This window comes from Sus scrofa, chromosome 1 (assembly GCF_000003025.6).
Source record: "Sus scrofa isolate TJ Tabasco breed Duroc chromosome 1, Sscrofa11.1, whole genome shotgun sequence".
In the NCBI taxonomy this organism is placed as follows: Eukaryota; Metazoa; Chordata; class Mammalia; order Artiodactyla; family Suidae; genus Sus; species Sus scrofa.
In genome coordinates this window covers 213,995,072-214,013,260 of record NC_010443.5, presented here as the reverse complement: position 1 = coordinate 214,013,260, position 18,189 = coordinate 213,995,072, and the positions used below count along the sequence as shown (strand labels likewise).

Here is an 18,189-nt window from a genome sequence, read left to right as displayed (position 1 = left end):
CCATGATCTCTAATTTAAAGGAAACCAAGGTCTCTTTCTTTGCTATGTGAACTTGATCAAACTACTTCTCTAAACCTCGGTTTGCTTACCAGTGAAAGGTGCTCACTCAAGGCAGACACCTGCAGATAGCAGCCTCTGGGTATACTATTAGTATAATGAAATGAACTAGATAACCAGGGAAGAAGGGGGAACATGTAGAGTCAGTTCAAAATCAAAGTGCTTGAGTGAACAAAGCAAAGGCCAGGGCTGCATAACACTGACATTTTTATTAGAATTCATTTGTAACAAATGGAACTTGTGTCAGCAAAGAACTGATTTTCATACAGACTTCTTTCGCCACCAATGTAACGAAGTAAGAAAATAAAAAGCACGCCTTTCATTCTGTAAAACATTTACGCGTACTACTGATTAGAGGTAATTGTATTTTTTTTAACAAGCCATTTTACAAGTTATTTTTTTAAATTTTTCAGTCTATGCATCCAAAACGAGAGCAAAGAACACAACTGTTATTATCTTTGTAAAGACACTCCAAGCTTGGATGGCAAAGCCACGTAACGGATGGAGAGGATGGATCTGCAGCCTTCTGATCTCTGCTGGAGTATCAGGGCACCCATAAACCCAAAGGAAACCGAAATGCAAAAGAAGAAAAAGAAAAGGTAATTAAAAATAAAAAGAAGGGCCTAAAACAAAGCAAAACCAAAAAACAAAACAAAACAAAAACAAAACATAAAACTAAAAAACAAGAAACAGGAAAGAAAAAAAAAATCTGTACATTACTGAAGAATTTTTCCTTTCCTGTTTCTATGTTGGGTGTTTTACATACACACAAATGAATTTCTGAAGCAGTTTCTTACAGATGGGTTCAAGTAATAACATTATTGGGTGTAGAATCAATAGGGCAGTGCATAGTACAAAGGTATAGAAAGTGCAAAGTTCCCTAGAGGCCCTTCCCTCCCCTGGCTGTCCTCGCCGTTGTCTAACCATGCAAATCATTTTTAAAAAAGAGCTAAAATAAAGTTCTGTACAAATCACTTTTTATATATTTTGATTTTTTTACCATTGTAACTAATTACAAAATTATACATAACTACACATACATAGGTAAATAATAGCACCGTACTGGTTATGATGATGAAAATAATTGGAAACTTGTAAGTTTATGGTAATAGTAGATAAAGATGTTTACCTGGGAAAATAAAACATAATGGTTGTACAGAAAAGCAGAGTGGAATGCACATCAATGACAGTAAGGGAGTTAGTTCTCGGAAAAGCTCCTGAACAGTAAGATATCTGGAATCGTCTCCTCCTTGTTCGTCTGTGGTATGCATCCCATTCATTTTCTTCTCATGATTATTCTCCCCTTTCCCCTTGCCAAATGGGCAGTTTTTGTATCAGGGAAAGAACCTGCTCAATGGCTGATGGTTCTGGTGTGCAATACACCATCAGATCCTACATGTCCAATATGGTGTGTCTGCATGATACAATGTCTGTCTGACCCCCTTTGTTTCACTAAATGAAAATTATAGCACTGAGTAATCTGGCACTTGGATAAATCTCCAAAAGAGAAAAACTGAAAGAAAACAACAGACCCACATAGTGCACATTCTTCTCTGGTTCTGATGTAGGTTAGAGAGTCTCATTCTGAGGTAGCCTTCTAGATACTTTTTTTTTTTTTTTTTTTTTTTTTTAGTATTATATATTTTCTTTTTTTATTTTCTTTTTTTTTTTCTTTTTTACAAAAGTGCTCAAATACGATGCTTGCAAGTGTTTGGTCTCTTGGATTTCATTCTTCTAGTAATGGGAAAATGTGGACAACAAAAAATCCTTCTGTGCAGAACATCAATGAAGCTAATACTAAACCAAAATATTACACCAAAACTCTTTAAGAGTTTCCTTAGATATTTTGAGAGTTCTTTAAAATCATGTAAGATATGGCAAACTCATGCCATCATCCATGGCTTCCTGTAGAATTATGTTGAAAATTTGGGGGGAGATATATATATATATATATTTATATATATTTAATTTCTCCTTTTAGAAAAATCCTAATGAAATAGTAAATATATTCAAAGTTGACAATGATGTTTGTTAATAAAATAAGTTTAGTGCGGTTACTGAATGTTCCAGAGCAGATTTGAAAGTAATTAAAAAAAAAAAACTGGTAGCTTTTCCTGATGTTGGCAATTATGAAAGGAAGAAGGGCCCTGATTATCCAAGTGCTTTGGGCTGGTACAATCACTAACATCCCCGACTTGGTTGAAAACTAGGAATGCATATTATTCAAAGAGTTTTTGTACATGTGGTAAACAGATAATGCTTTAATTGGAAGAGAAACATATATGAACAACTAATGAAAATATAAACCGAAAGCTAAAAAGAAATGCTATTAAAATAGGCATCAATTATAAGGCACTCTAAATGCAAAACTAAAACCAAAAGAAAAAACAAAGAACAGCACTTCCCAGGAATGCTGTATGCCACAAAAAATGTTTCTGACTGAACAGAGTAACATGAGTTTGGCTTTGCCCCTGTTACATATCATAAATGCAAATTTCATAGCACATACTATAGACAATATACGATTGAATACACTGTTTTTTAAACATCTTGAATAGCTGATATATTACAACATTCTCCCCTCCTAAAGGGATATGCACTGACCTTTCCCACATGCACACCTCTTAGATATTTAATAATGTTTTATTGCACTAGAGTGTTAGAAATATTGAACTTTGTTGGAAGCCTGGCTAACAAAATAGTATTTGTGGATATGATTTGGTGGGTTGGGGCGGTGGAAAAGATTGGTTAGGAAATTAAGGGGGTGAGGTTTGACAATCACTGATGTGCATTCCTCATTTCCCTTAAAAATTAAAATTTTTTAATATTAAGTAATATCAGTATGTCATAAAATTAATAACAAATTGAAAACGATGTTACAATAGCTTTTCTACCTTAAAAAAATTAAAAAGTAAAGCATGGAAGAACTGAATGATAGCTATATCTATCTTTTTGTGTGGACACACTGTCTATATATACATAGACACCCTTATAAAATGTGGATATATATGTATATATGTTAGCAGCAACTTTATACTTTGCGCCTCCCTGTTGATTCCAAAAAACAAAACAAAACGATTCTCTTTGATTATGTGAAGAGAATGGGAACTTTCTCACCAACAAAAACCGAACAGAAGTGTAAAAGTAATATCAGACAAGACCGATACTGTAGATTAAGAGTATTGCACAAAAATGTGCAAATTTTCAAATTATTTGACATTTCTACAGCAAGATATTACAGATAACAGTTCTACGGCTTAAAAAAACCTACAATTTAGAAATAAAAAATGAAGAGTTATGTAACTTTTTTAAAATTCACTTTATCGAATGATACATTTTGTTAAAAAAAAGTTTACACAGTTAAAAATGAAGCACAGGTCAGCAGTATCTTTACAATACTACAAAACTAAATCAAAGACTTTCTTTTTAAACATTCCCCACCCCCCTTTCCCCCTAAAATGTTATTATGAGTAATATGGTGGGAAGGGGTGATGTCAAAGCAGAGTCCATTTTGTCATGAGAAGCCAGCAAAGATCTTGCCCTGAACTGCCGCACTCAGGCCATTTCTCCTTGCACCCAATCAAGCAATCCTGAACAAGATGGTGGTTCTTTGCTGTGATTTCTTCTTCCCTTTATTTTGAATCCTTGAGGTATCTGTAAATAAAATCCTTCAGATTCCTCATCAGTCAGGATTCTCTTTATTAGTTTTCAGGTTAGATTATTAAACTGTGAATTCTTGGTCCACCTGGAAGAGTTGGTTTTTTTTTTTTTTTAATTTTTAAAATTTTTTTTTAATTTGTTTTGTGTTTGATAGTCCCACTAAGTGGTTGTTAGCTAGAAGTTAAGAAGGACTTCTCAAGTGCCCTGTATGGCTCAGAAGAGACTCCATGGATATTGAAGGGCCTTCAGTAAAAATCCAAAGTGGGTCAGGGGTTTCTACGTTGCATAGTGGTCGAAGCTGCCCAGGTACTCTAGCGCGGCTCGATAGCAGAACTGATACTGATCCTGTAGGAGACAAAGCATGAAGATAAAGAGGAGAAGGGGCCATGAGTATATTTTACTAGAAAAATGAAAATTGATATTAGAAGACAAAGGTATATCTAGACAGGGGGCAAAATTACTACTTTCATGAATCAGTTCAATCCAATGACCAGCTGCTGTTTGGAGCAAAGACCCATTAGCAAATACAGTGTTTCTAACTTCACCAATCAACTTGACTAAAATAGTCTCCTAATTCCAAAGTAACGACAGCTTGTGTGAAGGTTATCTTCCAGACAAATGTGAACAGTTCTCAAGTAGCATCAAACAATTACCACCAACTAAACATGTGAACTCCTTATATGTCACAGCTGTCTTTTATAATTATTCAATCATTTGTCATAAGTAGTTCTCAGTTTGTATATTTAAGAGAGGCTGGTACAGGCACATATTGTTTTGAGGAAAATATGGGTTCATTTATCTTCAAGGATGCTGCCAAAAAACTTTGAATTAAAAAAAAAATCTTATTAGACAATAGACCTTGTTGCCAACAATCAGAGTTGCTAAACATTGTTTCTGATGTGCTTATAAGGGAGGGGGCAGCCAAAGGTTTGTGGTGAGGAGCATGGCCCCAGAGCATGCTCAACTTTCAAGCTTTTCATTCTTGATAATGGCATCACAAGACTGGCTACCCATGTCAAGAAATATCAGTGCCATTTGGCCTAATTCAGTGTGATTGCTAGCTGTCTGTTCTAGAAAGACACATGCTAAACTAAAACAGCATGAAAAATGTCCTTTTTCAGACAGGGATGAGCACCGTCAAACTGGAATAAGTGGGGGCATGGTTAGAAAGATGGAAAAATTATAATTTACAGATGAGAAGGGATGAGAAAAAGTAGGATTTTCCCCATAAAAGAAACTTATTTTTGGAAGCCAATGGGGCTGAAAGTAGATAGTTTCTATTTTGCTTAAATGTGCATTTTTCTACAATAAAAATGGTAATGCAAAATAAATGGAGTTTGCTTTCCTGTCTTGTCACAGTAAGTTGCTTGGCTAAGTGTTAAGGCTTTTTAAACGTCCAATTTCCCTCTGTCACCTCCAACATGCATTAAGTTTGTCAGGCTGACATAATGTTTTGAGTATTGCAAGCCAAATGCTTGCACTATTTTGAAACCACAGTCTGGAATTTACCGTGGGTGATGAATTTAGGAATACATATACATTGTATAATTTGGTAGCCTTTTGGGGAACAGAAACACTATCTATTAGTTATGTTATCCTTAAAATGAAGTCAGTAGGCCAGATTGGCTAAATCATGAACTCATTCTGAGAAAAATCAGAATTTTCATCTCAATTATTGGAATAGAAAATGGGAGGTAAATTTCTCTAGAGCATATCCAGGATGTAACTATTTGAAAATACCATTATTAAGAAATGAAATGTACAGAAGTTGATTATAATACCTAGGCATATAAAAGGAGAATAGAGAAGTAAAATGGGCAAGAGTCTAAAATCTAATAGGGATTGTGCCTTTTAGATATGTTAATATGTGCACTGTGTATCACATTCATATAGATAATGAATTATACGAAATTGCCATTTTTATAGGCCCCAAATGGTCAAATAGAGACAATTTAACATGGTTCAATCTAATAGATCTTAGATAACTTCCAAACCAACCCTAAGACGTTGACTCTGCCACTCCCATATAAAGAGAGGGAAAATAAGGTTCAAAAATATTAAACAATTGGATGCTTTTCCTATAGTATTTTCCTGTATTTTTCCTCTCATGTTGACCGTGTCTGGACTCTGGGAGATCTTGAACATTAAAGTCTATTATTTGGCTCTTTTTTAAAGATTTTTTTTCCACTATAGCTTATTTACAATGTTCCGTCAATTTCTGCTGTACAGCAAAGTGACCCAGTCATACATATACATACATATATACATACACACATATGTATATACATATATATACATATATATACATGTATATTCTTTTTCTCATATTATCCTCCATCATATTCCATCACAAGTGACTGGATATAGTTCCCTGTGCTATACAGCAGGACCTCATTGCTTATTTGGCTCTTGACATTTGACAAACTCCTAGAAATTTTTCTCACCTCTGTCTGCACCATGGCTGGTCGTTGAGTTCTTAGCATTTTGACCGTCTGGAAGATATCTACTACGCCTTCATATCTCATTCTTTCCAAAACGATGCTTAGTGTTATGAAGACTCCAGTTCTTCCAACGCCCGCACTGTTGTAATAACAAAGGCAATATTACTGAATGAGACACCCATAACCTGGGCCACATTTGCTTAGAAGTGGACATATATCTACCAGCTTCCACATCACATCAGGATCTTCTACACAATGTTCAGGAAAATATGGTGTTGGGTTCACAAAATGATCACTCTTAGGATAGTGTTCCATGATAACAGGTGAAAATGAATGCGGAGTAATTAGGATTAAGTCTTGTACAATAAAATGACTTTTCAACTGGGATTATACACCATTTTGGAAAGACACAGAAAACAAATATTGTAAAATAAATGGATAAAGTGGAGGGTAAATAAAAGATAGATTTATACTCTTCATGCAGATCTTGAAATTATAGACCTTGCCTTAATATTTTTAAAGTATGAAATAATTCAGATAAGGTGAGATAAATTGGGACTCTTCAAATTTTCTTGTAGGTAAAATCTGTGCAGGATGGCTCATCACCTACACATGTAAATACAACAAGAAAGTATATAGACTATGCAAATTCAGACATTAGTTTTGATATGAGAAAAGATTACATAACAGGATTTTTTGATATGGGGTCATCATTTGGTCTTCAGAAGGTCTGTGAATATCATATGTACAGATTGTATAAATGTATGTATACATATATTTCTGTTTCCTGAAACTTATAACTTTAACAGTTATAACATAACTTTAACTTTCAAAGTGGTCTCTAAACTAAAAAAGTTAAGAGCCACTGAGTTATACACTTATCTACTATTTTTAGATATTCAGAGGCTAAAACATCAGAATTCTTTACACCACATTTGCCAGGTTTTAAGTTTCTGTTTTCTTTATTGTTTTAAGATAATTCCAGAATTATAACTTCAGTCAGAAAAGAAAATTAATTCATAGCTTTTGTGTTCTTAAGAAGTAGGAAAGCAACTGGAGGTTTAGGTAATGAGAAGAGTGAATAATCTGAAAAATCCCTCCACTTTTGGATCCTAATTAAATAGCATGTGTAACGCTTGGGCACTGGCTGTAGAAAATGGAAGGATTCATTTACTGGGAGATGCGGCTAATACATAAGTAGTGGATCCCTTTATAAACTGGATTTTCTAAAGAGTCCTAACAGAAATGTTAAGTAAGGCTTTAAAATCCTTGGGCAGGTTTTACAAAGTGACTAAGAATGTCCAGGAGGAGTCAGTGCTCTCTATAAAGATGGAATGGATGACCTTGAAGGTCTCTTTCAACCTTGAAAGTCTCCCTTAATCCCAAGAGACTGTGATTTATAATCTTCTTTTGAATGGTCCAGGTCCTCCAGAGTCTATCTTACCTTGATTTGACTGTTCAGATATAAGAAAAACACAGGTTTTCTGGCTTTCTACTGGGTGCTTTCAAGAAAATAACAAACACTGCCTTCTAATTTCTTAATTGATTGACTTTATCATGTTAGTAATGTTATAAGTAAAATACATGATTTTTAAAAATATTTCAAGATAAGAGAAAATATCTGGAAGTCTTTAAGATATACATATAAAATCTGTGAATAACATGTCATAGTAAAGGAGTACATACTAAAGGAAACTTTAATTTTGTGACAAAAGCAATGAGACATAACACACACCTACATACACATATATTTATACTCATGGGAATGATTACAGTTTAAAAATGTGTTAAATATATTCTTGATAGTTAACACTGGAAATTTTAAACTGGGATTTTGGCAAATTACATGGAAAATTAAGGGGAATATCCAGGTAATTCAAGTCCAATGTATACCATCCACTTTGTCTGAATATGAGCCCATGCATCATTTTCTACATGCTCTTTGGTTGTCTTGTCTAGAGCAAAGGATTTTGGATGAACTTAACAGAAATGAAATATGTATAAATAAGGTCTGCTTCTCATATGATATTAACATGTCTGGGAAACAGAGTGTGCTAGAAAGGGTCTTATAGATCAGCTGAGAAAATTGAGGTCTAAAGAAATTCCCCTGCTGTCCCAAAGCTGCATGATGATAGAAGTGGGACTGGAGTTCAGCTATTCTTAAACTCATGTCTAATATTTCTCCTATTTTGAGACTCTGTCTCCCATGTCACTAAGAACTGTAGCTTGGGATTTTGTGAGGGGAAGTGAAATAAATTTTTTAATAAACCCTCTCAAGATTTTGACCCTAGAGGGTTATAAACAGAGACTTTAAAAAAATTAGGTGAATTCCTTTTGCTGGAAGATTTTTGCATAGCAACTACCAAAAGAACTAAATTTATGGTGAGTGTCCTTTCTGAACCATTTACTTGCTATTTCTATTAACTTCAATGACTTGAATTGTAAAATGTTGTGGAAACTATTGAAAATAATTAACTAGAAGGTGCTTCATTTTCTGATATAGCAACAATTTTCAAGCAAATTGCAGTTTTAACTGAGGTACCATGCTAATCACTTATTGACTGGCAAGAATTAGTATTGTCATTAAGGCTTAATAACTACTTAAGGTTTTCTCAAGACAAACATGGGAGAAATATGCAGAAAGATAGTTATCAGAGTAATGCCATAAAAGCAAAACAAGTAAGAAATGATTAACTGAACAAATGATCACTACAGGATGTACCAACAATTCCTATTATGGTAAAATAGGCAAGGAAAAACACAGTTTGATCCTTTGTTACAAGAGGTAAAATTTGATGATAAAAATCATTCTCTGATTTTTTTTACTTTATGGAAAGAAAGAGAAATGAGTCTGTGCTTTAGGGTTTATAATGATTTCTGAGAAAAATAAAAGTAAAATGTCAATTATGCTGATTCGCAACAACCTGGTACTAACAGTGAGTGGACATAGTACATCTTTTCAAAGTTATCAGCGCATTAAGCACAAATGGAAACACATCATTCCTGATTCTTAACTCACCTGCAATGGACTGAAATGGGTCCATCTTGACCAAACTGCTCTTTTGTTTTATGAACTTGGCCAATGAAGTCAATAAATCCTTCTCCAGACTTTGGCACTCCTTGCTCTGGCCAGTCGGTGAACTGAAACTGCCTCACGGTTCGGGACTGCCCATCCTTTAGAGAGAAAGCCATGTACCCAGCCACAAAGGAGGCCATGGGGAGGATCAGTCATTTCCCAGACCACAGCAGCAGGCATCATTTTTCCAACAAAGAAAAAAAAAAGGAAGAAAAAGTTGGAAATATGTTTAACTAGAAAATTAGTTATGTTTGTATCTTACCTGCTATCAACACTGTCTGCATTCACCTGCATGTAAACTTCAAATTATTTATTCTTACAATGCCCAGTTAAAAACCTGAATTCTCATAAAGAGCCACCTCATTTCAATATGTGTAAATGCTTCAAAAAGTTTGCCTTCAAAACCAAAGTGGAACATTTCCAAATGTTCAGAATCCAGAAAGAGAAAGGCAAATACCATATGATATCACTTATATGTGGAATCTAAAATATGGCACAAATGAACCTATCTACAAAACGGAAACAGACTCACAGACGTGAACAGACTTGTGGTTGCCAAGGGAGAGGGAGGAAGGAGTGGGTGGACTGAGAGTTTTGGGGTTAGTAGATGCAAACTATTACATTAAGAATGGATAAGCAATGAGTTCCTACTATATAGCACAGGGAAATACATCCAATCTCTTGGGATAGACCATGATGGAAGATAGTATAAGAAGGGGACTGTATACATGTATGACTGGGTCACTTTGCTGTACTGAAGAAACTGGCAAAAATATTGTAAATCAATTATACTATACTATAATTATACACACACACACACACACACAACCAAAAGTTCAGAATACATTAGCTTAATATTGCAAGGACCATCCAGCCATGGCATCCTGAGCAGAGGTTTTGCTTTTGCCACGATACCTTCCCATCTGCTGTGCTGGCTTATTTGCAGCATTGTCAAGTGACAAATTGTGACACTGAAAGGATCTGACACAAATTGGGTAGCTGCTGTTAACCTAGAGACCCCCCTATGTCTCAGAGGTATATGATTTCTGTCCATGGCAGGGTACATGGTGTGTGCCAGGCCGCTATGCTGTTGAGTAAGAAGTGAGGCATCCCTCAAGGAGATAGGAGTTCTGAAAAAGGATTCTTCCTGGCTGATCACAGGAACTGAGATGTCTGTGGGAGGTTTTAACACAGGTAAACCAAAATTATATGCAGGAGGAGTCTTTCTTTTCTAAAGTGATTAGGCAGAACTGCTCTGATCCATGATGTATATAAGTGGTCTGGAAAGGAGGTATTAATGCACTTCTGATTCCTTCTGGAATTTTTCAGTGTTTTTGGAAGCACAACAAAAGCAAAAAGGACCCTTTTTCTACAGAAGCAGGGATAATAACTATGAGCAGGAACTTTCTTCTCTAAATCAACAGAAAGAGAGAGAGAATCCAAATTCCAAGTTTAGAGGGGCTGATCCCATTTGAGGAGGCCCTGATACCAGTTTAAGGCTTTAACTTTGTTCTCCTTTCCATTTTTGTATCACTTCACTACTTGTTAAAGTCCTTTTGGATACAATGTGCATGTTCCCAAGATTTTGGGTCAGTAGACGGAGACCCAGTCTTTCTCATTCAGTAATATTGAGAAGAAAGGAAGGACCAACTGGATATGGAAACATATCACTCAGCCTGGGGTTATCCATAGGAACAGGGCATATTCCTGACTGGCATCATTTGGGAAATGAAATAAAATAGGAAGATCATATCAACTTTGTGAGAATACCAAGGAATATGAAAATAACTGCTTGGCCCCATAACCAACTCATGGATGGTAACCATGGAAGCATGATTTACGTCCCTCTGTTTCTGGAAAAGGTTTGGAAAGCACAGGAAGGGAAGCCAGAGGCTAGATAATACAGATTTTTCCTCCTCTGATTGTCCTGGGGATTTCATTTCTGACCACAGTTGCTTTTAACAGCAAGAAGAGGTCATGTGCATAAACCTTTATGATTTGGAGGTGCGACCACCTGATTCCATTTAAAGGTTACCTGTTTAACAACACTGTATTCTCAAGTGCCAACTTACATTCTAAAGTGGGAAGTGGAGATTAGAAAAACAGTAGGAGCACAAACAGCAAATGTTATGGCAGCTAAGAAAATTATACAATCATGGGGAGCCTTAAAAAAAAAAAGCAACAAATGAACAAGTTCCTGCTTCAATATTTCTTTTGCTTATTGTGCTCGGATTTAACTTGGACAAGTGAGGATCAGTAAAGAAGTTGTCTCTGCCATTTGCAGAGCCTGGCTCCTATGCTTTGTCATCGAAAATGGTTGGTGAGTTTGCTTGGAGGCCCTCAAAATTTTCATTCACATATCTATCTTCAAATTCTGAAGGAGCATGCTTTCTTCTTTTTTAAAAAACAATAGGTAACTGAGAGACATTTGCTTAGGCAACTCAAAATGAGACCTAGGGACTTAACTGCTGTCTTGGGCATAGTCATCTTCAGAATAGTTAAGACTTCAGACTTTCAGGGATTAACAGGTCTGTCACCTGGGCCAAGCACCCTGCTAACCAATTTCTCTTTCACTTTAGGTCAACAGCCAGGCCAGACTTTGGGGATTAGCAGACAATCTCTAAACATGAGCACTGGTTGAAAAATAGCTTTCCAGAAAAAAACAAAACAAAACAAACAAACAAACCACACACACACACACACACACACAAGAAAATAATGGATCAAGTAAAAATAGCTCCACCCTTCAGTTTTATGCAACCCATCCACTGTGACAGTTCCAAAAACAAAATGGGGCTTTGAACTGACCCCACTCTCTCCTAAGATGTGTTTGTAATCATGGTTTGAAAGTGGCCAAAGGCAAAGATATTAAAGTTTATGCATAGAACATCTTACATCAGGCCTGAACCTTGGACTCAGCAATTGAGATAAGAAATGCAGAATGAAAATTAGCCAACAAGGGTCGAGGGTGCATAGCTCTCATGGACAGACACATTAGCACACTGAGGAATAAACCAGGCCAGAAATCAAATTAGAATGTGCAAAGCTTGTCAAATTCTTCTAAAGAATGCCATTTGCTCTGCAGTTTTAAAATCATACCAAATTAACCTCTAAGCCCACATGACCTAAAGGGCTTAGCAAAACAACAACATATTTACAGCCTCAAGTAATAAAGAAGTCAAAAAAGCTCCAAAGAGAATGAGCTGAGAAGGTGAATGTAAGCGCAGCCAACCAATCAGTAAATGCTTCCCGGCACACACTCACCAAGTGCGTCCCCAAAGTTGGGCTGCCAGATGTTATATTTGAAAGGGATCCAGGCCTGGGCTTGTGAGAAAACTTGCCAGACAGAGGAAAAGTTACTCTTATATTAAAAAAAAAAAATTTCCTTCAGGACGGGTGATTTCTTTTTGCTTTGGAAAATGTTTCTCCCAGAGATGCATTTTAGATCACTTTTCAGCTAATGGTTAAGAGCACAGGACTGTGCCAACTCACCCTGGCATCTGTGACCTTGAATTCCCTTAGGATATATTGTGGCATGTTGTACTCAGCCATAGGATCTACAACAAAGTACTGGTATCTTGCAGATCGTTCTGCTGGCCAGTATTGGTGACATTTCTCCTAAAAAAAAAAAAAGATAATTAATATCAAGCTATGGAAACTGTCAATAAAGTTTTGCTTATTATCTAACTATATATTTGATATCTATAATTACTGAAATTTTAGAATTTAAGGCCATACCAATGGATGTGACCCATTTTCTCTTTGAAACCTCAGACTCCCTCAGGATAGGGAGATCACGTGGTTCAATATCAGCCCACCGTGTCAAGCACAGTACTTGGCATATAGTGGGTGCATAAGACACATCAATTGAATTGAACACTTTGATAGGGTAAGCCTTTTCATACTTACAAGCTAGACAAACAATTACGTCAGTCCTTGGACGTAATGCTGGCCATGTCAATCACAATTACACCAGCAGAGTTGACATTCACCATTGTGGTTTGGAATGAAGAGAACCAGCAAATGTGAACATAGAAAGGAATCTCTGAATTGACCTGGTCCAATTTCCCTCATCAGTTGAGGAACCTGGACCCAAGGTAGATTTAATAACTTGGCGAAGTCTTGCAGTGTCAGTAACCAAATCAGAAAGGTCAAGTTTCTTTCCTAGTTTGGTATTTTTTTGCTCTCTCTGTGGGTTCTAAAAGTTCGGGTTTAGGTTCATCTCCACAGCTGAACTTATACAGAGAAGAGAGAAAAAATATCTCAAGCAAATATGGCAGAATGCTTGTATCTACTGAATCTAAGTGGTAGGTCCTTAGGTGTCTCTCATATTACTTTATGTGTTTTTCAGAATAATCATTTTTAAAAGTAGATCTGAGACTACCAGCTTGTATCCTTAGAAAAACTATGTAACTTTCCAACATTTTGTTTAATGGGAGTAGAAGATTAGCAAGTAAAACTCTGCCTCGGAGGTAAAAGCAAGTCAACTTCTTTCATACAGAGAAATGATGGCACTTAAGCTCCAGCTTGTCCAGAGCAAAAAGAAACAAGAACACGTTGAGGGTCAGAGCAAGTCAGACAGGGGCATCTGCTTCCTTTTTTGTCTCTATGATTGTCCTTCCCTGGAAATAAAATACTAGATCTTACTTCAAAACACACACATTCAAGAACCTCATGTGGCTTTGCAGCTTAAAAACCAAGACAGGGTCATGAATAGTCCAGAACACGTCCAGAGCACTCTGAATTTCAAAGAAATGCACTGACACTCGGGTTTTTAAAATGAAATCTTCATTTCTTTTTGGCATAAATGTCTTGTGTGAGGACACTCACTCTGCCCATCTCACGCAGCTTGGTGAGCATCACAACGATGGTGGAATTGTGTTCCCAGAGCATCCGCCAGAAGTCTTCAGTGGTCTCTGCCAAGGGTCCCTGGGTAGCGATGTAAGCTTTCTGTTGTCTGAATCCCAGAGAATGAAAATAGCATGTGACAGTAATCAGAAAACATGCGAAGCCTTCACATGTGATATGCAAACATCAAACCCAGTTTAAAAGGGGGGGGGCATATTATTAATGCTATCGCAGTAAATTCCTATTAAGATTGTGTATTCAAATAAGAACATTTAACATATTCTATAGATTTTGCAAAAGAAATTGCTTTGTTAAAATGATGATATATGTCTTGATCATCACTGTTTAAACTTTAGAGCCATGCTAATAGCTCAATTCCATGCGTCATACAAATCACTTAAAAAACACTTAGTTGTACAGCTTCATTTTGTAGAAATGACTCTCACACAATCTATTAAATTTTTATAATATGGTACAAAACAGCTTCTTTATTAACTCCTTCCACATCAAATGGCTTTTTAAAGAAGAACATGGAAGGACAGATTAATAAACTCCACAACTGCTGCTTCTTACTCCTCTCCAAAACGATAAAAAAACAAATACCAAGGTACTGAATGCTGACCGATGCAGAAACGAAATACTCTGAGTTGAGATGAAATTCATTCTGGCTATGAAACTAGGGCACATGTAAATATAAAGTCTTTGGACTGTCAGGGGAGCAAGGGTATATACCTGTATCCATCAATAAAACTGGCATTGATGTAATCAGATCCTTCCACTCCTCGGATAGGCTGCAGGCATACCCTTGTGGATTCATATGGCATAATATTAACAAGGCGATTTTTGAATTTATTACATGGAAGATTGGCACTGATGAATCTTGAGGTGTGAGCTTTAGAGCTGGCTAGACGCTGTTGAAGAGAAAAAAAAAGAAAAATCTGACAAAGATAATTTTAGCTTATGCTTTGAATGCAATGTAAAGATTTCCTCTTTGGATTTAAAGGTTTTGTTTACTTTAAAGCAAATGACTTTTTGAACTGCACTGTTTTTCACTTCTACTTGGTGAGCTCCCTATAGCCTATGGAAGTTTTAAATATTATGCCCTGAGAATACAACCTCTTGATTTAAAATAGGGCACAAAAGAACTCAAGGTATTGTTAGGAAACAAAGAATTGAAAAGTGAGAGAGGAAGAAAGTGTTTTATCGTCAGACATCTGAGGAGAAGGTCAAGTGAATCTTGTTAACTTCACAAATTTGAAAGGTTAAGAAAGACAATTCCAGAATGACTTGCTCCTGAATTACCACATTACATCCAATATCATACCTTAAATTCGAGCTCCATTCCTGTGACATTCTCCCCTGTTTCTATTTGTGTCAGCTTCTGAATGTAGGCATACAAGTTTCTCGCTGGCACTTCGGTATTTCCACAAGTCACTGCCTCTAACAGTGCATCGTGGATAAAGATGTATTGGTCTTCTGTTTGAACCATGTAATTCCTCTGGGCTCTCATTAAAGTTACGTGGCCATAAATATCTACAGTTTTTTCATGCTTTATTCTTTCTAACATGGCATCTATTACGATGAAACAACCAGTCCGGCCAACTCCCGCGCTGCAAGGAAACAAAGAGAAAAGAAAAGTCGAAATGAATCTATCAGGGAAGCAACACATCATAAAATTATTTTCATTATTTTTATTAAGTAGGTTTTAAATCCATTAATTCTACTCAAATAGCTATTCTGATGATCATGGAGCATTCTCAACCAGAGGGTAGGGAACAAATTACCAAGTAAAATGATTGGTTTCAAAATGTAAAAATATTAAATCTATACTTCCTATGTTCCTTGATCAAGTAACACAAAGCAGACATTATTTTGAAAGTATAATGAACAAAACACATAGAGGCCTTTTATATTAAAATATATGTTAAAAATTGGTCAAGATCTAACTAGGATTTATCCTTTATAAATCATTTCATTCTATGTTAGTACAATTTGCTAAAAAAGAAAAAAAAAGAAAACTAATAAATCATTGAACTTGAACCATTTCATACGCTAAAAGTCAGCAAGGAAATTTTAAAACCAGTCTAGTGGGAACTATATAATTAAAATATTAAAATGTTGCATACTAAAAATACTACAGTGTATTCTCAATAGAAAAAAATTCTTCATAAGAAGCAATCACTAGAGAGTGTGGGTGTGTTTCTTGCTTTTACTCCTTTTTATTCCAGAGTTGAATGTATTTTGAAATTTCAGGTGAAATTCAAGTATCCTATGTGGGAAAATAAAAGAATCAATCTTTGTTACTGAAGAAGCTCTGAGGCATTTTTTTAAACTCCATTACTTTTGGACTTATGGCTTGTTTTCCAGTTGGTAGAAACCGATTCAATGGAGAGGAGGTAAGAGATCAACAAAGCACAGAGACAAGATCGGCTGCTCCAAGGAGACAATCTAATTCACTGAACTGGATTACAGAGTTAGGTGGCTGGAACATTGGAATTTCCTCTAGTGTTGGAAAGAATATTAACAAAATAACACATCTGTGTTCTTAACTCCAAGGTAAGCCTTTTTTTTTTGTCTCCTATCAAACCCTTTAGGCTGAGTCCATTTATGTGTCAAGTATGGCTGAATTCAAAGTGTTTTTCTCTTTCTGATCATGGATGTCTACCTGGAATAGGTATTTATCAGCACCTTTATACACCAGGTAATAGCTTCCTTCATTCACTGTCTGCCACTGTTTCCCCTCATTTGTATTTCTATGCGTCCATTTCTTTGTGCATCTGCTCATTGATATATCCATCTCTTCATTCAATGGGGACTGGCAGTGCTGGCTAAGTAAGGGAGGGGATACAACATTAAAGTGACTTAGATCCTACCTGAAGCTCAGAGTCTATCAATGGAGATAATACTTTACATAACCATTTATAGCACAAGGAAGAAAAAGAATGTTGGTTTTATGGATGATGCGGCACTGGAACTGGGTCTTGAAGGACAGGAACAATGGGGAACTGAACAGGCTGGGAAACAAAAAAAACCCCAAGTGGTTCTGCAATCATACTACTGGTTCTGGAAGCTGCACAAGAAATTTTCATAGGCCTAGAAAAGCACTAGTATAGCGAATGTACCAGAACTCCATATAAATGAGTCTGATGAGCACAAGGACACTGGCTTAACTGCCAAGTGGCTCCAAGGTGGTAAGTGAGCATTTTGTAACAAATAATACTTTTATTTAATTATTGAGCAACGTAGATCAAACCCAGCCTCCACAAGGAACCCAGAGGTTTGTACACTAGGGTAAGTGGGAATGGGATATTACCACTATTTTAAAATTGCTTACCTTTTTCTGTCCTATCAGACATAAAATCTGTCAGCATCTAGTGAGAGAGCCTCTGTGTATGGACTTGCTTAAGGGTTTTAAACCAAAAAATAACATGACATTGAGAGGTAATGCAAAAGCCTTCTGAGAAATGATAGCACATTTCTTAACACAAAAAAAATTAGAAACCTGATGTGTTGAGATCTACAGAGTCCCATTTTTTTTTAGTTTGATTTATCAAATAAATTTGTAAGGTGGCATGTTTTCCTTGACACTTCCACCTTCTCATTCCCCCACCTCTCGCCCCCAGGAAGGATTGCAGTCACCCTCTGTCCCAGACCCCTTGCTGTCATAAAAACACCTTTCAGTCCCAATCAGCACTGTTTTATTAGCATGTAATAAGCATATCTTGAGAGCAGATACTGCACTTTCTGTTATCTTCATGTGCCTTGCACCACGCATGAAGTCACTGTGCAATAAGGTTTGTGAAACAAGTGAGTGAATTAGTGGTTGGTATGAGGGGCCTTGTGTAATCAGTGGCTCATCCAGGTGTAGTTACAGGACTCCTCAGTGAAAGAAATCCTACCTTTGACAGAGGTTCAGAACTGTGCAGACAGTATGTAAAAACTGATCCACACAGTGTTTGATAGGGAAGAGGGAGATAGAAAAATGCTTTGAGTGGTTTTCACATCTTAGTCTCCTGATAAGCCCTCACACTACGATCAGAAGAAACTAAGTAAGACTTAGCCTGGAAAAGGGAGGCAACCCTCACACTGGGCAGGTTCTCAGAGGGG

The 18,189-nt window shown here is 36.4% G+C and overlaps 1 protein-coding gene across 14 annotated transcripts in view; it reads right to left on the bottom strand.

Moving 5' to 3' along the window:
- PTPRD (protein tyrosine phosphatase, receptor type D) overlaps window positions 248-18,189 on the bottom strand; it is a 2,180,605-nt gene continuing 2,162,663 nt past the window's right edge. For 10 of the 14 annotated variants that reach the window (XM_021074310.1, XM_021074296.1, XM_021074327.1 and 7 more), the window contains 7 exons: window positions 15,407-15,692; window positions 14,815-14,993; window positions 14,065-14,191; window positions 12,727-12,852; window positions 9,178-9,332; window positions 6,162-6,297; window positions 248-4,062 (listed from right to left, as the gene is read on the bottom strand). In XM_021074310.1, the coding sequence (XP_020929969.1) occupies window positions 3,994-4,062; window positions 6,162-6,297; window positions 9,178-9,332; window positions 12,727-12,852; window positions 14,065-14,191; window positions 14,815-14,993; window positions 15,407-15,692 (1,078 nt within the window). In that variant the 3' untranslated portion in view covers window positions 248-3,993. The remainder of the gene's footprint in view (window positions 4,063-6,161; window positions 6,298-9,177; window positions 9,333-12,726; window positions 12,853-14,064; window positions 14,192-14,814; window positions 14,994-15,406; window positions 15,693-18,189) is intronic. The other 4 variants (XM_021074366.1, XM_021074352.1, XM_021074361.1 and 1 more) reach the window with 2 other exon arrangements.